Source organism: Elaeis guineensis, chromosome 5 (genome assembly GCF_000442705.2).
Source record: "Elaeis guineensis isolate ETL-2024a chromosome 5, EG11, whole genome shotgun sequence".
NCBI classification, from domain to species: Eukaryota; Viridiplantae; Streptophyta; class Magnoliopsida; order Arecales; family Arecaceae; genus Elaeis; species Elaeis guineensis.
In genome coordinates, this window is record NC_025997.2 from 125,818,195 (window position 1) to 125,837,780 (window position 19,586).

Below are 19,586 nucleotides of genomic sequence, written 5' to 3' on the forward strand. Positions count from 1 at the left end.
CAAATTAACACCAAACAGGTTTTATACTGGTTTTGGACAGAGAATATCAAATGGCTCAGATGATAAAATCATTGGGTATTGATATCAGTAAGCCTGGACTTAAATTCTACCCTCGGGTCATGGATGTCTTCCTAAGGAGATAACAAGGAGAATGCAGTCAAAATATGTGTGTTAGAAACGTAAACCTCTCCGAAGAGAACCTCTGTTTCCGTGTCTCTATTTTTATCTTGCAAAATTTTATTTTTATCTTGCAAAATTCTTTATGCACCGTAGGTGGTATAAAAAATTCGATGTAGAATATATCATCTTATCCGATTCATCTATGTGGTTATTATTTTCCAACATGCACTTAATATTTGCAGATTAATTTTTTTATTTAAAAATTTTATATGATGAAAATATTTTTATTCTTTAAAAAAAATTATGATATTCTATATCCATATCATGATATCTTATATTTAAAAAATTATAATTTTTATCAACATAATATCATAATATAATACAGGATATCATAAAATATACAACAGATCATAATTTTTTCTACAGAACAGAAATATTTTCATCATTCAAAATTTTCAAACGAAAAAATCGATCTTAAACATTACATGCACATTAAAAAATAATTGAACAAAAATACTCATTTCATATTATGATATCTTAGATCATATTATATCATTCTAAACTATATCATGTCATAAATGTCATAATTTTTTTAAAAAAATAAAAATATTTTTATCATATATAATTTTTAAATAAAAAAAAATTTTATGTGCATTAAAAAATATTGACTACGTGGATCAATTAGATAAAACAATATACTTCCCATCGAATTTGCTACGCCGCCAACTGCACAAAAAATTTTCCTTTTTTCGTTTGTTACTTCACACACGCGCACACAAAAAAGACCTCTCCCCCTTCCCGCCAACAGCAAACTTTCTGGTAAGGGACGCCACAAATCTTTAACAAGAAAATTAAAAGCATGAACCCTATGAATAACTTCATTAATACCACCTCAAATCTTTAAATGTATAATCCACTTGAAGCTTTATTTAGAGTACACTGTACGGTAGTCTATTTCACTTGCATTATTCCAAACCTCCATGCTTGGAAAGTTTTCACTCCACTGTATGCCAAAAATCAAAAATGCCAAAAGAAAGGTATAACCCTATTACACTGAAAGGACATGGCAGCCAAGTTCCCATTCTTGAAAAAACTAGGGAGGACCAGCTTATTTCTATCAATTACCACAAATAACCTTTTCTTAGTATGAACGCAAATGACCAATTGCATAGCTAAATCTCCCCAACTCTAAAACCCATGTGATTCTGGGAACAACCTAGGGTCGGGAAATTCCAGCTCGGGAATGCCCTGGTCATTGGTAAACCCGAATTCCATATCTTGACTCATTTGTTTGATAAAATCACAGTTATCATCATCCATGTCAGCCGGTGTCTGCCCCATAGTACACCAGGTTCCCGGGCTCTTCACATCTGGACTCTGAGTTCTGAATGAGAGAGCTGATGGAGTGCCATTAAGCCCGATGGTATTTGTATCCACCCCTCCAACCTGGTCTTTCTCGCTCTTCATATTCTGAGTGATGGTGGTGCTACTCGATGGATACAAGTCCATATTCCCCAGTATATCTTCAATGCCTACAATGTCCTGGTGTAGATCCTGCAAGGAATCAAAATGCTTAAAAAGCTCCTCATCTGCCTCAGTCTTGACCATACTCATAACAGGTTCTGCAGTTGATTGAGGAGGGTTAATACTTCTTCTTTTATCTCCTGCTTCTAGTTTTGGAGCCTTAATTCCTGACTCCTCAAGACCGGAGGCATTGGAAAGCTGTGACGTGGTTGTTGTCGATTCATAGGATTCTGCATCTCCCAAGGTTGTATCTTTAGCTGCAATGTCACATTGAGGGAGATTGAGGCGGGCACAGGGTCCATACATAGCCCTCGCAGCTTCATCGTAGGCCATAGCAGCGTCCAACGCAGTGTTAAAGGTTCCAAGCCACAGACGACTGCCCCGGTTGGGCTCTCGGATCTCTGCAACCCACTTGCCCCAAGTTCGCTGCCTCACGCCACGGTAATTGCAGTGCGAATTTTCTGGGCCTCCTTTTCCTCGCATGCATCCTTTCCTAGAACCCTTCGCAGGCACTCTCCGGACATATTTCTCAACATCATTGGAACAGTCCGGTTGCCTGTTTTGCTCTCTCCACTTGGCAAGTATCTCCGCTACGGGATGGGAGCCATCATGCCGATTTCGCAGCCTTTTCTTCCTGGAAGCAAAGCAAGTGGACAGACAAACTGTTAAGCAGGAGACAAAAGGATCATCTGGTACAAGAACAGTGGAAAAGTAGGCACAGCAGTCAGCATCAGATAACATGGAAAAGTGAATTGGCAAATTCAACAAATAAAATAAAACAAATAAATCTCTGAAAATATCAAATAAACGTCATTCAGCTTCCACAATCAACGAAAAAATAGCTAGCCTCGCTACAATCCCTTAACCCCTGGAAGCACAAATATCCAAAGAGATGTTAGAAACAGACTTTCTGTAGAATAGTTGAGACAAACTACCTATATCAAAGATTACAAAGTGAATATTTTAGCTAAATGGAACGATTTCCAATATAACCTGATTGTATATAAGATCATATACATATTTGGTTACATGATCACTTTCGAAGTACATATCCAATCTAAAATGCAGATCATGAATCAGAGCAGCCTTTTCTTAATCTCAAGACTTCCATATTATCTGGGAGATTAATATGCTGCTCAAAATCAAAATTGCCTCTTGGCTCTTCTTACAAAATAGGGTTGTAACTATGGCCAATTTATTCGAGAGAAATGTACATGGGAACAATACAAGTATAGACTTCGTCACATCCAAGATTAAACCATCCTGAACCCTTATATGTCATGAACCTGGGATATCATGGAGTTGCATATTTGCCTTTCTAGGTATCACCATCAGCCTTCCCTCCTTCAAAGTTGTTGGTCATCTGGGAGAAAGCTGTTCTAGCATGGATTATGCCAGTTTAGGATCAATAAATTCTTCAACAATACTAAGCATACAACAGAAAAACGTCGGAAGCTTGTGTGCTGGTTCTTTACCTTCTTGGGTTTCTGGGCTTAGAGAGACAAAACTATCCAAGACCAAGGGGCTTCTTAGAGCTTCAAACTTACTCTTTTTCCCTCATTCCCTCACTTCCTGCATCCCTAGATCCAGAACTTAAGGCCTGTAATATACCCTTTTCCTGATCTTGGTAAATTGGTGCTGGTCTCCATATCTAAACCCATGAGGGTTTTCTTTTTCTTCGAATAAGAAAAAGAGCACAAGACCTCCAACTGATTTATTGAACAAGGTTGGCCTTGGAGGTATGTCTACAACTAAGCTTATATGTGTGCCTAAGAACTTCTCCTCTGAAGAAAAAGCATGCAATCTATCGATCACAGGCAGAGTTTTTGTAGTCTTACCCCCAAAGGCAACCCTAGGATATGGAGATACTACTCTTCCTAAGAAATAGTGGGCTTGCCACCACCAAAGTATGAACCCTAAACCTCTTCAAAGTAGATAGGGGTGTCAACAAACTAAGGTTGGTTGATAGAATATGGAGATATCAGTCTTAATTTCATGCGAAAATATACATTTGTTTTAGTCACATCCCGTTGTAACACATGTTCTTGAAGCCCTGATGCTTCCAATGCATCCAATAAAAAACAAAGACTCACAACTATTTCGATAAGTGTTGGAAGAAAGGTATGACATTTGACTCTCTACTCTGAACAATGGAAAGCCTTCAATGCTCCAACAAAACAAACTCACCTTTAATACCAGAAAGTGTTGGAGCTGGTACTGATGTTCAGTTCCCCTAAAGCAACCTACGTTGGTATTTATGTCACTGATAAAGCACAGTCCAACGAAAGTTCTGCTGCTATAAAGACAAAGGAATGAATTTTTTCAAAAATTAAATTCTTACTTATAGTAGACAAAGTTCTATGTAATGGTTGTATGCATGAATTTTTTAATCTAAGCTGTTTGATGTTCGGCCTCTAATGATCAATGACAAAACGATATTTCAACAAAATGCTGCTGTCATGGAGTTTTTTTTTTTTATTTTTTTTTGAGTAGATGCTGCTGATATGGAGATAAAAGAACTGGGTTTTTTTAAAATCCATACCTAGTGGCATGATGCAATCAAGTCACCCACGATGCCATTCCTTCTCTCCCAAATCTAGTTCCGCACAAATCACAAGCACATGGAATAAAATCAGAAGAGCAAGTGATCCATAAACAGAGAACAGTAGCGAAAAGAATACACTGATGATTAATATACATAGAATTGCAAGAAACAAACAAAGTACACAAAACATTAAACTTATTACCACCCTTTACTTTTTCACATTTTATGACCTAGCCTAGCCCATTCTACCAAATTCATTTTAAATTTTAATCACTAAGATCCTTCTCCCCCATTTCCTCTACTCCCAAATGAAACATTTCGAGCAAGAGTTGACTATAACTAATCTCAATAGTTCAAAGTGAAACTATAACCAATCTCAATAGTTCAAAGTGAAACCCCTCATCCACCTCTACAATTTCTTTTCCTTTGTTTTTTTCTCTCCTCTTCAAAAACACAAAATACTGACCGTGGAATTTCATCTGAACTTGATGACTATCTATAAGAACGTTCCGTTCCACTCCGCTGATCAAAATCCAAAACTATGAGAACCTCTCTCCACTTGTTTCATGATAAGCAAATTTATTTTTTTCCCCCCTTTATGGATTTCTGCCACAAATCCAATATTTTCCCTCAAACAATTATACAGTGATCCATCACATGGATGCACAACTAGTGATCGAACAAGTTTCATGGAAAACCGAAGCCACTGATCTTCAAGAAGCCAAAAATACAGACGAAAACACCAACAAAATGATAGCCAAAACCCCCAAGATTGATCGCAAGAAATATAGTTTGGAAAACGGAACAGAATCAAAGATTGATCAAAGTTTTCTCACCTTTCTTTCTCCGACATACGGCGAACAACTCCGCCAGAAAAGAAGAATTTGGAAGCCCGTTCGATCTCTCTTATCTTCTCTGATCTTTCCTCTGGTGGGATTATTTCTCTCTCACTAGTTGTCCGTTCTCCGCTCTTTGACTCTCTCTCTCTTCCACCCTCCTTTCTTTTACTTGGTGCCGAAGGAAAGCGCCGTTTGGCGAGGTCTTGCGACTTTATATACGTCTCTTTCTGGATAACTCCAAGACCTTCTTGATAACGTGGCTCTGACCGTGGCCTTTCCGTGGCCCTACGCCAGCCGTTGCTTTTAACACGTGGCGATCGAAGCTTCCCGACGTGACAACAGCGCCCAGAGCGCCCTCTCTCTTTATTACCGTTTCCTTAGCCACGAAGCTTTGTGTTTCTATTGCGTGCGCATGTTAAATTACTGAATTACGCAGTAAAAACTAATAAAATTTCCTCGCTGCCATTGTCCCATGTCCGGCCTTCCGAAGGCCCAAGCGGCACATGAACCCCCACCACCGCCACCATGATGGAAACCTGAGATATTGGAACTCTTTAAACCAGCCATTCCATGAGTCGGGCCCAACTTGACCAATCCGCCACCTTTGTTTTTTTTGGACATGACCCATACCTAAATTCAGTCATGCACGCACCCAGTACGGATTTTAGTGACTCAACTGTGCGATGATCTAACTTGCTAGAATAAAAAGAATATCATCAACTGTTAGAATTCATACGTATCATGACCATGATCCAACCGATCCATTCCCATGTTGATGTACTATCATGACGTTGGGCAGGTCAAAGTACCGACATTTACCTATTTAGGGGGGGGCGGGGGGGAGCTTGTCCGTCCCTCATCCCGAAGCCACCTCTGGTTCTGTATCTTTTCACAGGCCCGGATCCAGACACGGGTGACTGGTGAGTGGATAGGTAACTGAGTCATGTGGGGAACCAAGCCAAAGCTTAACCCAATCTAACATAGAATTAGATCCAATTTTGTGTCTTCCATCTAAACAAAAAACGACGCAACATTATACATTAAACAAAAGATATTGCTACGGCATATACCTAGAGGAGCACTGGATGATCCCACTCATTCATAACCATCAGATGGGATAATACTGCTTTGAGATTCAAAAATCCAATTTCCGAGGACAGAGAGAGGCTCCCCATCTCTCCCAAGAAAAATTACACCCTACACCGAGTGGCACTGCGTCCGTTGTGCACCATGCCAAACAGGTTTCTTATTTCCATAGATCTCATTGATCATGCAGCTCGTTTCCGATTATCGCCCCTCAACTTTTGTAGGATGCAATTTCTACTTCCAGAAGCTCTTCTCCATCCTTCCCAGCAGGTGGAGAGGAGAAAGAACCTACTCCTTTTTTTCGAGTCGTTTGGCATTTGTTGTGGGCAATAGTGAAGATATAGGATCCTAAGGAAAGAGTATTTTGACATCAAGGGGCCGATACTTAGGTTGCGGATTGCCGGAGAAGAAGGGAGAGATCTTGGACGTTAAGAATAAATAATACCATTCAGACCAGCACTAGATTTAGAATGGACAGCTGATGGAGATCCTCAATCTGATCGTTTCGTTTTTTTTTTTTTTTTTCTTAGCAGCTCTAATGAAATATCAGCTCCACTCAACCATGCAGCTCATGTCCCGGCAAAATGCATGCTTGCACAAAATACTGAGATATCTGAAGCCTTAACATATTTAAATATTAAAAAACTCATCATAATTGTAGTTGCACTGGTGTCTGTATCTTGCCGGATGTTCAAACTAACAATTTTAACACCATGATGATTAAACAAACTATTTATACAAAAATAGCTTTCTATTCTGATGAACATTTGAACAAGCCTATTCATTACCTACAAGACTTGAGGTCAAAAAATCGCTATCAGATAAAGAAAATCTTTAAACAGAACAGTAGTATAGAATAAAAGGCATGCTACACCTGCAATGTGTTTGTCTTTTTTCAGCAGATAAAGCATGGACAAGATATTAGGTTAGACATTAGTTCGTCTTCAGACTCTCCTGCATTATATCTCCACTGAAACTATGCTGTGGGTTTAGGTTATCCCACGAGCAAGTTCAACCAAATCACATTCACCTTCAGGATCTGATGCACAAAACTAATTTATATGGACATACCATAAAAAAACCTTTGATAGCATCTAAACTCTATTTTGCTTCACAAGTAATGCAATGAATGGCTGGCCAATGGAAGAAGCATTCCTGCAATACATTTAGTGTAACTGATCTTTGCAAAGGATGCTCGCCAAATTCAGCTAGAATCAGTACACTCCCATGCTTTGCCGTTCATTAGTATCGGTGAATATGTGACTACCAAATATATGCATCCTACCTTGCAGCTATGTTCCCTATTGTACTTCAAATCCCCAAGCACAAAAATTGTTCATTGATTTACCTGTTGGTAATCCTCACTTGTTTACCCTTTGCATCCCCATGGATTTCTTTCACTTATTTAACTTTGTTACCAATGAATCCACTTTGTTTCTAAACTCGACACAACAAACTGCTGTTAAAACTCATGAGGGCAGCTAATGATCCCGCAAAAAATAAGCTCTTGTGCAATTTCTTTCATAACCATCATTTTTCCATTACTCCAGTCTCCATCTCAGACCAAACCATTTTCCATGGTCCAGATTTGGTTCCTAACCTGGAATGGCAAATATTAATAGTGTAAACCATAAAAATAATACTTCAATTTCTTAAACTGGGAATTAATTTCGACCTCCAAAATCCAGCAGCTGCTCGCAAGCTCATGAAAAGAAACAACCCTGTCCAGACTCCAGCGAGACCAAACATATGAGCAGCAATCAACAGAAATACTGATGAGACCAATCCCACCAACACCTGTGCAAAGTAATAATATAACTAGTTATAAGCTTTGAGAAAGCATATTGCAATATGAAGAATTTAGCCAAATAGAGATCCATACCATTGAGTATGCAGCATATGCAAAGTCTGAGACGCCATAATAGAGCCCATCAATTACAAAAGCAAGGGCATTGACCGGCTGCGATACAGTGACAAACTGCAAATACTCTTATTCTTGAGAATGGCGATTCAAATACCAGTTTCATATAAAACATGATAAATAACATGCAATATCAACCTTACCAAGACTCCAGATCTAGCAACGTCCAGAACATCTGAATCAGTGGTAAATAAATGCGAAACATACCCAAACCCAAAGAACAATATGATAGCCAGTGCTATTCCGGTTGTGGCCCCAATCTGATTGAAATTCAGCAGTATCAAGAAGACCAACAGCATGTCAAAGGAAAGCAAAGGGTCAACCTAGTTTAATATAAATTGTATATAAATGACACAATGGTGGAATTGACTTAAGGCATGTTACTAACCTGTAGAACCTTGTATATTATAACACGGGCTTGTACATAATTCCTCTGGGTGAACTCACTTGCAAGTAAAGCCTGTGAAAGAACTGTACAGTTATAGCAGTCAAACTTACCCAGACATTAAGGTAATGTGATTATCAAGATGTAATGATGCAAAACTGTTCATAAGTAATGAAATAACGAACCTGACCAGCAAGCGCTAGAGCATCGTTAAGCAGGGATACTGCCAACCATACTTGCAAGCAAATCTGGTGACCAGCCATAGGAATTGGCCCTTCCCTGACAGCCAAGGATGTTGCTAGTGTCATAGTTAAGAGCACTGCAATGGTTCTGCTTATTAAGAGACCACCTGCATCAGTATAGAATTACTGAAACAACTATCCATAATCAATTCAACAAACAAGGATAGTGCAGAATGTGGATGTGCATGCTCATGCAACAAAGTAAAACTGGGGATCAACATAGATTTTGCTGGTGCATGCTTATCACTATGTCACAGCTATCATAAGCATCTTTTTGAAAACTGAAGTTATTCAATGAACATGTTAGCTATAAGATTTTTCTGTGGATTTGCATGTACATCCATCAAAAGCATGTTCCTTTTATTTTCTTAGGGTCTCACTGCTCCTAAGGACACCATTTGTTTAAATCTGAGATTTTTCCATCTATATAATTTGCACAAATAAGATTTGTCCGCACATTAATGTGTCAAGCCATCTTTGCCATCAATGCAAGCATGCAGAGTTATTCAGGATTTATTGAGGTACTCGGTTAAAAATTTTACAAACAAATATTATAACCTACCAGATTTCAAATAACGAATAAATCCGCCCCCGAGAATATCTGGAGATAGAAGCACTACTTTTGCATTGAGCTTCCAAAGAAGAATAAAAGCTATCAAGTACCTAGTAAGATGGATGAGATCAAGAAAATTAGTTATTAACAACTAAGGCAGAAGGAAAAGCTTTTATTGTAATGAAGCATCAAAGTATTGAAAATACGTTGCTTTCACACTATTCCTACAATGGTGGTAGACATACTCAGAAATAACAGTAGCTATTGCAGCACCACCCACGCCTAGACCAAAGGCAAATATCAATATGGGATCCAGTATAGCATTCAGTAAGTTGCCAGCTCCTGCATTTTAAGATATCATTGCATTATGCACATTTACAGCACATAAGAAGTCTATCACAGACAATCTCACAGACATACATCAAGCAACAACCCTTCCTGTCATGACATGAAGCTGATAAGTAATTAATATAATAATCCAATCATATAAAATTCAAATTATCCTAGGTGTCCATATTTTTGATGAAAATTAAAAAGATGAAGATGAAAGAAGAAGAAAGAAAGAAGAGAAAAATAAGAATGGGAAAGAATCAGATGTACAGCCTTGCCATTCTAATCAAGTTGAATTAACTCCCTATATGCAAGACATTTCACATAGGAGCTTCTGTATATGTGATACTTCATGGTATGCACAACATCAGACAGTTCTACAAAATACAAGCAATAACATAAGGACTATAGTTGGATTGGAAATGGAGAGCCCGAGAAAGGTAGACCTGCAACAAAAGTATGAGAACTCATGAACAAGAATGGGCCACGGGGTTGATTCTAGAATACAACCGGCAAAGTTTGCAAGGCAATCTAGCCTCTGCACCTGCCTTGCAAAGTCTCAAGCTGCAGACTGAACAATTGCATAAAATTTAAAATTAAACATGGAAATGAACACTGTTAAGCTGTCTGTACAGGTGGTAAGATAAGCTAATAGATAATTTCCAGCAAGTTTGAAGGCTAGCCTAGGAAGTCCATTGGCAAGTAACTAAACTGGCAAATCAGGCATAGCATAAGAATGCAGCGCAACATGAAGGTTAAAATGAGAATCTCTAGGCAACTAAAGTGAACGGATGGTGATTTAGGGAGAGTAATATGCTGACAGAAACAACTTTATCAGTGTACGGGTGTGTATTTGTCCCATTGGTGATGGTTCATAAGTCATTGTCCTTATCTCAATCAGGCCAGGCTGGGTCTTTAGCTAGGCCATTTACCTTCCATGATGTGGAGAAGAAAATAAACATGCAAAGAATTGTTTGCAAATATCATAGACTCTGTTTAGGTATAGCAACACAACAATATGCTCCTTAGCCATATACATATGGTTTCATTCACTCCAAAAAATATGGTTTCATTCACTTAAAGAGTAGATAATCAGTTAAAAGAGTGGTTAACCAGAGGAAAAATAATCCAAGTCCCACATGAAACATAAATGACTAACAGGTACACATCAATGATTAATGAATCATTCTAATACTATAAAGAATTCACCTAGCATTTTGTCATATGCAACTTGAGTTCTTATGTGCACCATTCATATGAATATTAACCTTCTATATTCAAAAATCCAATAACAAAAACTCAGGATTTCAAGCATTCCATTTATATTACTTGTACTCAGCTATGTTCCCATACAAAAGAATGAGCAGAACAATTTTGAATCATTCCTTCACAAGGCTTACTTTCTAAAAATCATCTCTGATGCTAGAAAACTACTTACCTACAGCATATAATGGTGTCTTTGTATCCATAAATCCACGAAATGTGCCTTGTGCTGCAAGTGCTATTACCAAAGGTGGAGCACCATATGCTCTTAAAGTAAGAAACTGCTCAGCTGGCATGCGCATTGGTGAGTCCTGTATAGATCATAAACGTGTGTTATCTTCTGAACAAACTCTTTAGAATACATAAAACTCAGGACATCATAATATATACATTACGGATCATAACATGCTCATGCCGGTGGGCCATTATAAGGCACCAGCACTGATAGACCATTAAGGCCTTTATTATGAAAGAGCTGTCAAGACCTTTATGGGTCTCTCCAGCAGTTACCTAGATCAAGCCGATATAAAGGCTCCAAGTCTTGCATCTGGGCACATCTCATTTCAAGTCTGTTGCGGCCCTGTGCTACTTAGTCCGAGAACAAGAAAGCCCCACTCACATTTCTTCTTTTTGCACTCCTTTCAATTTATTTTTCGCTGCTCCCTTCAAATTTTTCTAACCTTTCATTTGGGCAACTAAAAGAGTTGATTGGGTCAAGCCTCCCATGTTATCATGCTCCTGTAAGGAGGATCAAGCTAAGCTGGTTTCATTGCACCATGAGGATGATCTCACAGAAGACGCACACAAGGGGGCGAATTTCATTCTTAAGGAAGTGTTTTCACATGCCTCGATCCTGGAACACTTTAATTCATTTAATTTTCATAACTTTGTCTTTTTATTATTGTTCTTGAAATTATTATTCTATCAGCAATTTCCAGGAACCACACCACTTACACATTCTTCACCATTCATTATGTTTCTGAGTGTTGAAAAGTCTGACAAGAAACCATCAAACAGGTCATAAAAGGACCTACCACACAGTTGACCACCTTAGCTTTAAATTAACCATTGGAAGCAGGACAATGTGACATTAACAATAAACAATTAAATTGAAAATATAATTCTTTTGATAAAGCATGCTTAGCTAAGTTGACCTGAATAATAAGAACTGAAGAAATGAGCAAAATTTCATGTATGATGAGCATATTTTGACATACAACAGGTATACCCATGATATTTATTAGGAACCCCGAGCCCAAGAATAGTCCTATCGCTTCTGCAAGTCCAATACCAGCAGCCAAAGCCAATGATGTTGATACTGCTGGAAGAAATTTCCTGCCACCTGAGTCACCCCTGCCCTTCAATTTCAACCCCAGAACTTTCTCCCCTATAAGCAAATTTACCTCAATTATAATACTTGTCATCCAATGCAAAAGGTGGAAAACACTATTGAAAGGCCTAAACTCAATTCATATACTTGTTTCGACTCTATTTGCATCACTCTTCAAGCCACCATCCAGTGCCTGCTGTTCGGCAACAAAAGATGTAGTAACATTAAGCAAGGGTACGTTCAACAATTTGGAAACCAGATTGAACACTGAAACCGAGACGCCCACTGCTGCCAACTCAACAGATCCTGATGAGAAATTGGAGAGAATTAATACAATTAACACAGACTAAACCTTGAATTGTTACATGCTAACAAAACAAAACCCTATTTTACATCCCACCACCATAGAAATTTATCATATTTGACACTATTATTGCAAAGCACCTGCAATGAATTGTATTGGAGAGTGTGAAAGCATTACTATTCAAATTACTTACCCAGATGGCCTACGAAGGCGGTGTCGACAAGTGATGCAATGGGATCAGCGGCCAGAGCCAATACCGCCGGCAACGCTATACTCACTAACTCCAGGCTAATTTGATCCCCCCTAACAATCTCAAACGTAACAGAGAAAAACTCATTAGCATCAAAATGTATCAAGATTCTACAATTTTAATCTTTTTCCGAATAAACTTGGATTACCTTATTCTATCAAGAAGACGTGGGATTGACGAGAGGACTGATGGACCGATGGGTTTCCGGATTGGACGCTTGAATCCGGATTCGGTGTGGGACGTCGGCGTTTGTTCGTCCGAGGCGGCAAACCTTGGCGGGTTTTGGAAGCGGAGACGAGAAGGGGTGGGGTTGCGTCTGGGTGGCGGGAAGGTGGCTGTTTTTGGGTGGAGGGAAGTGATGAGGGGGCGGAGGAAGAGAGCGGTTCCCGCCATGCCTGCGTGGGGACGGGAAGGATCTCGGTCCGTTTGTTGCCGGCTTCTCGAACCATAAGCTTATCAGTCCCTCCTATCCATGGACTCCACAGATAATTTGGAAAAAGTTGCTGGGATAGGATTACCTATCCCGTGCTCTTACCTCTCCCTTGGGCTAGCGCTTTGGGCTTGGTTTGATTGGGTCCACCTTATCTGGTGTGAGTCCAATTGGGTGGCTAAAGCTTTAGAAAGGAAACTTGGTGATTAGCACCATCACGAAGAAAAAGATGATCACATATCATATACGGATCCAAGAGCTAAATTAATAATTTTATTCATATGCATAGAAGCATGATGTGGTGCAAATCAGATTTGACAAGAATTTGAAAGAAATTATTGCTTGGGAAAGGACCAAGTTTAGAAGGTTGTTTTGTTCTTCCTAATTCACCATGATCTCCGACCACCATCATTTCCATAGTAGCAAGATACAGCCAAAGTTGTTTTATTCTTCCTAATTCACCATGATCTCCAAACACCATCATTTTCATAGTAGCAAGATACGGCCACTATCATTTTCTATGTAGCAAGATGCAGCCACCATCATTTTCATAGTGGCAAGATACAGCCATCATCATTTTCATGATAGTCAAATTCTATTATTTCTTTTCATTTACTGAATTTTTCTTATGTTCCCTCTCTTATCTATATAAAAGGAGGTGACCTATGTATTCAATTCAGATTTCAATGAATGAAAATGAGTGTTACTGAATTCTCTTATCTAATCTCTGTGTGTTAGTGACGAGTTATAAACCCTAGAACTTATCACTCACATTCTTCTTTTCTTGAGTGTGGCATTCTACCCCTTTGTGATCTGATTGTGGTGATTTTCTTATCAATCAGATTTCAAAGGTTTCTTTCTTTTTTTCTTGTGCTCCAACCTTTGTTCTTACCTACACAAAATAGTTATTTAGGCCCGGGCACATCAGTTTGGTATCAGAGCCTGAGGGAGTGTTTGACATCCAAATCATGTCTGGAAGAGACGAGGCCCCTGTTATTCCTAGAGGCATGTGTCTGGAACAAGCTCAGATTATGGGGCTCTAGCGGCGTCAAGAAGAGATAATGGAGCAACTCAATCGCCTAACACAAGCATTTGAGCGGTTGGCAACACTTCCCTCACCACCACAGTGGCATGGCGATCCAGCACCACAACGAGTTGATCGTGATGATGAAGAGGAGTATGACGACCCGGAGATGATGATGGTGTGGAAGAACACCCACGGCAAAGGCGGCAGCAAAGGAGTTCGGGAGACAATATTAAGATGAGGATCCCATCCTTTAAAGGAACCAGCTCACTCGAAAAATATCTGGAATGGATGCAACTTGTAGAGAAGATCTTTGAATGTCAAGACTATTCTGAAGTAAAAAAATATAAATTTGCTGCCCTTGAATTCACTGATTACGCTAATTTTTGATGGGAGAATGTGAAAGCTCAGCGTAGGAAGGATGGAGAAGAGGAGATCTGGAGCTAGAAGCTTATGAAGCGGATCATGGAGAAGCGATTTGTCCCTCAATATTATAAGCAGGAGCTGTACATCAAGTTACAAAGCTTGAGACAAGGGGGGATGTGTGTTGAGGATTATGTCAAAGAATTTGAGATGCTAATGATGAGGTAAGATTTGCGAGAACCTCAAGAACAGACCATTGCAAGATTCTTAGGAGGCTTGAACAAGGAGATTGCTGATACGGTGGAGTTGCAATCTTATGTGTTCCTTGACAATGTGATCAAACTTGCTGTTAAGGTAGAAAAACAGTGCAAGCATGGTGCAAATAAGCCGAGTAAGACTACCAACTCGTCTTCCTTATCATCATGGTCCGTCCCTAAGGCGGTTCCAAAATAAGTAGAAAAAGATGATTCTAGCAAGCAAGTCACAGATGCGGCCAAAGAAAAAGAGAAGGTAAGGAATTCACAACCTCCCAGGCGAAGCCGAAATATCAAGTATTTCAAATGTCTTGGTTACGATCATATAGCCTTTGAATGTCCAAACAAGAGGGTGATGTTCATTCGGAAGTCACAAGAGGAAATTGAAAGTGAAGATGAGGTTATTTTGGAAGAGATAAAAGAAGATTATGTGGAGTTTATAGATGAAGGAGAGTTGTTAGTTATTCGCCACAACTTGAACCTACAAGCCAAAGTAGATGATGAGCAGTGTGAAAACATCTTCCATATCAGGTGCACCATCCATGATAAGGTATGTGGTGTTATCATTGATGGGGATAGCTGTACCAATATGGCTTCCACTACTTTAGTAGAAAAACTTAATCTGGTGACTATTAAGCATCCCCATCCCTACAAATTGCAATGGCTTACTGATGATGGTGATGTGAAGGTTACAAAGCAGGTTATAGTACCTTTCTCTATTGGTAAGTTCTACGAAGATAAGGTTGCTTGTGATGTGGTTCCTATAAAAGTCAGTCATCTTCTTTTGGAAAGATCTTGGTAGTACGATCGGAGGTCTATTCATGACGGCTTCAAAAATACCTATTCATTTGCCAAGAACGGAAAGAACATAGTGTTGGCACCACTTAGCCCGCAACAGGTCCAGAAGGATCAGCTTGTGATCGAAAAGGACAAGAAAGAGAATCTGTTTGCCAACAAAGGGGAAGTGAAGCGAGTTTTGACTAATCACGAAATTATTTTTCTTCTTGTAGCCAAGCAGGTTTCAGATGAAGAAGTCTCCCTTCCATCGCAAATGAAAGAGATCTTGGAGGAATTTACAGATGTGTTCTCGGAAGAGTTACCAAAAGGATTGCCACCAATTAGAGGGATCGAGCATCAGATTGATCTCATTCCAAGGTCTGCCCTACCAAATAGACTAGCCTATAGATGCAATCTCGAAGAGGCCAAAGAGTTGCAACGGCAAGTTACAGATCTTTTGGAGAAGGGTTATGTGAGGGAGTCTATGAGCCCATGTTCAGTACCAGCTCTGTTGGTACCGAAGAAGGATGAATCTATGCGGATGTGCGTGGATAGTAGGGCGATAAACAAGATCACAATAAAATATCGCTATCCAATCTCGTGACTGGATGATATGCTTGATGAGTTGCATGGAGCTAAGGTCTTCTCAAAAATAGACCTTAGGAGCAGATACCATCAGATTCGCATAAAGGAAGATGATGAATGGAAGGCCGCATTCAAGACCAAGTTCGGATTGTACGAGTGGACGGTCATGCCATTTGGCTTGTCCAACGCACCTAGCACATCCATGAGATTGATGAATCATGTGATGCGTAAGTTTATTGATGATTTTATGGTTGTGTATTTTGATGATATTCTGATTTTTAGCAAGAATCAGGAAAAGCATATGAAGCACCTCAGGGATATTTTTGAGGTTCTGCGACAAGAGAAGCTATATGGCAACCTCAAAAAGTATCATTTTTATCAGAATCGTATAGTCTTTCTTGACTATGTTGTGTTACAACATGGAGTGGAAGTTGATGAGAAAAAGGTGAAAGCGATCAAGGAGTGGTCTGTTCCTACCAATGTATTTGAAGTGAAGAGTTTTCATGGCCTAGCATCCTTTTATCGAAAGTTTGTGAGGAACTTCAGCAATGCATCAAGAAAGGAGGAGAATTCAAATGGACTGAAGCAGCCCAAAGGAGCTTCAAGTTGATCAAGGAGAAGTTGAGTTCAGCACCCATTCTAGCTCTACTCGACTTTTTCAAGACTTTTAAGGTAGAATGTGATGCCTTTGGTGTGGGCATTGAAGCTATTCTGATGCAAGAAGGATGTCCCATAGCATATTTCAGTGAGAAGCTGAATAGTGCAAGCTTGAGCTACTCTGTCTATGACAAAGAATTCTACGCTCTGATTCGGGCTTTGGAGACTTGACAACATTATTTATTGCCAAAAGAGTTCGTCATCCATACTGATCATGAGTCTTTGAAGTACTTGAAAGGACAAAGCAAGCTGAATCATAGACATACCAAGTGGATGGAATTCTTGAAAACCTTATGTGATCAAATACAAAAAAGAAAATATCAATATCGTGGCTGATGCACTTTTCAGGAGATATGCTTTGATTTCATTGTTTAATGCTAAACTAATAGGATTTGAGTTAATTATAGATCGATACAAAGATATCCAAATTTTGCAAATATTTATGAAGAGTACGAGAAAGGAGCTGTAAACGGCTATTACAGGCATGATGGATACTTGTTTAAGTCAGGTCGGCTGTGCATTCCTAACAGTTCCATTTGAGAGCTTTTGATGAGAGAAGCTCATGGTGGCGGATTGGCGGGTCATTTTGGAGAGAAGAAAATATGGGAGAAGGTGAAAGAGCACTTTTATTAGCCAGCTATGATTCGTGATATGCATCACGTCATTGAGAGGTGCGTCACTTGTAAGAAGACGAAGAGCAAAGAGACTTCACAAGGGTTGTATATGCCGCTATCTGTATCAGATCAACCATGGATAGATTTGAGTATGGATTTTATGCTTGGACTGTCAAGAACACAAAAGAAGAAGGATTCGGTTCTGGTGGTTGTGGATCAATTCTCAAAAATATCTCATTTCGTGCCATACCACAGAACCGATGATGCTTCACATGTTGCAGAATTATTTTTCAAGGAGATAGTACGTCTGCATGGTGTACCAAAGAGCATTGTATCTGATCAAGATGTCAAGTTCTTGAGTTACTTTTGGAAGACCTTGTGGAAGAAGCTTGGTACTAGATTGCTCTTCAGCATGACTTGCCACCCACAAATCGATGCTCAGACTGAAGTGGCAAATCGTACCCTCTCTTTTTTGCTTCGTACTGTTATTAACAAGAATATGAAGAATTGGGATGAGTGTTTGGCTTATGTTGAGTTTGCTTATAATCGTAGTATTCATAGCACTACTAAGCATTCTCCTTTTGAAGTGGTTTATTGGTTCAATCCTATCACCCCATTTCATTTGGCACCACTTCCAATCAGCAAAAGGGTTTGTATGGATGGAAAAAAGAAAGCTGAGTTGGTTAAGTCCATGCATAAGAGCATTAAGGAGCAGATTGAGAGGAAGAATGTGGCTTATGAGAAGGCAGCCAACAGAGGAAGAAAATAAGTTCGCTTTGCTCCTGGTGATCTTGTTCGGATACATCTTCGCAAGAAATGATTTTCAAGCCAAAGAAAATCTAAGCTCATGCCGTATGCTGATGGTCCATTCCGAGTTGTTAAGAAAATGAATAACAATGCTTACAAGACTGAATTGCCTGGTGACTACAATGTGTCCGCTACATTCAATGTTCGAGATCTTTCTCCTTACTTGGAGGATAGTTTGGATGATGGGGAGGACTTGGATTTGAGGGCAAATCCTACTCAACAAGAGAAAAATGATGTGCACCATCATGAAGAAAGAGATGATCACATGCCATATACGAATCCAAGAGCCAAATTGATGACTTTGCTCACGTACGTAGAAGCATGATGTGGTGTGAATCAGATTTGGCAAGAATTTGAAAGAAATTATTGCTTGGGAAAGGGCCAAGTTTAGAAGATTGTTTTGTTCTTCCTAATTCACCATGATCTCCAGCCACCATCATTTTCATAGTAGCAAGATGCAGCTAAGGTTGTTTTGTTCTTCTTAATTCACCATGATCTCCAACCACCATCAATTTCATAGTAGCAAGATACGGCCACTATCATTTCCTATGTAGCAAGATGTAGCCACCATCATTTTCATAGTGGCAAGATACAATCACCATCATTTTCATAATAGTCAAATTCTGTTATTTTCATCTATTTATTAAATTTGCCTTATGTTCCTTCTCTTATCTATATAAAGGGAGGCGACCTATGTATTCAATTCAGATTTTAATGAATGAAAATGAGTGTTGCTGAATTCTCTTATCTAACCTCTGTGTATTAGTGGCAAGTTATAAACCCTAAAATTTATCACTCACATTCTTCTTTTTTTGAGTATGGCATTCTACCCTTTGTGATCTGATTGTGGCGATTTCCTTATCAATCAAATTTTAAAGATTTCTTTCTTTTTTTCTTATGCTCCAATCTTTGTTCTTATCTACACAAGATAGTTATTTAGGCCTGAGCACATCACTTGGCATCCGTGATTATCCTCACCAAACTGATTGCTACACCAAATACAAGTAGGGCCTTCAAATTGTTAATCAAATCAATCCTCTAATTTGGAGAAAAGCTCTGAATTCTCAAATGCCCCTATCCTCCTTAAAGCTTTTAATAAGGATGCAATCGAGTTGACTCGGGTTAAGTAGCTGGAAGTTCAAGCTTGGCTCGATTCAAAATACTCGAGTTCAAAATTCAACTCAAGATTGACCGAGTTATAATATCTCAAGTTCGAATTCGAATCGATGAAAAATAAGCAAAATTCAATATCGATTAGATTCGACTTGAATATCAACTGAGCCATACTCGAACCGAATATCTTGTTATTCAAGTTTGATAATAATCAAATTAAATCAACTTTGAACTCGAGTCGAGCTCGAATAGCTCACGAGTGTCTTGATT

General features: G+C 39.1%; 2 protein-coding genes and 1 pseudogene across 3 annotated transcripts; 1 reads left to right on the forward strand and 2 right to left on the reverse strand.

The window, feature by feature from the left end:
* Positions 1-1,017: 1,017 nt before the first annotated feature.
* LOC105045901 (uncharacterized) lies at positions 1,018-5,449 on the reverse strand. 2 transcript variants are annotated; one of them, XM_010924339.3, is made up of 3 exons: positions 5,026-5,446; positions 4,187-4,240; positions 1,018-2,278 (listed from the first exon to the last, which is right to left on the reverse strand). In XM_010924339.3, the coding sequence occupies exon 3, from the start codon at positions 2,125-2,127 to the stop codon at positions 1,309-1,311; it is 819 nt and encodes a 272-aa protein (XP_010922641.1). In that variant the 5' UTR covers positions 2,128-2,278; positions 4,187-4,240; positions 5,026-5,446; the 3' UTR covers positions 1,018-1,308. The 2 variants fall into 2 exon arrangements, with proteins under 2 accessions (XP_010922641.1, XP_010922640.1); XM_010924338.4 differs by lacking the exon at positions 4,187-4,240 and having other exon boundaries at positions 5,026-5,449.
* Positions 5,450-6,846: 1,397 nt separating this feature from the next.
* Positions 6,847-13,171, reverse strand: LOC105045900 (protein DETOXIFICATION 44, chloroplastic). The gene is made up of 13 exons (XM_010924337.4): positions 12,841-13,171; positions 12,636-12,745; positions 12,286-12,444; positions 12,026-12,195; positions 10,984-11,119; positions 9,461-9,557; positions 9,225-9,325; positions 8,606-8,769; positions 8,424-8,495; positions 8,179-8,295; positions 7,997-8,092; positions 7,790-7,911; positions 6,847-7,714 (listed from the first exon to the last, which is right to left on the reverse strand). Exons 1-13 carry the CDS (start codon positions 13,083-13,085, stop codon positions 7,645-7,647), a joined length of 1,659 nt encoding a protein of 552 aa, XP_010922639.1. The 5' UTR covers positions 13,086-13,171; the 3' UTR covers positions 6,847-7,644.
* Positions 13,172-14,183: 1,012 nt separating this feature from the next.
* LOC140858050 (uncharacterized) lies at positions 14,184-17,415 on the forward strand (annotated as a pseudogene).
* The last annotated feature ends 2,171 nt before the right edge of the window (positions 17,416-19,586 follow it).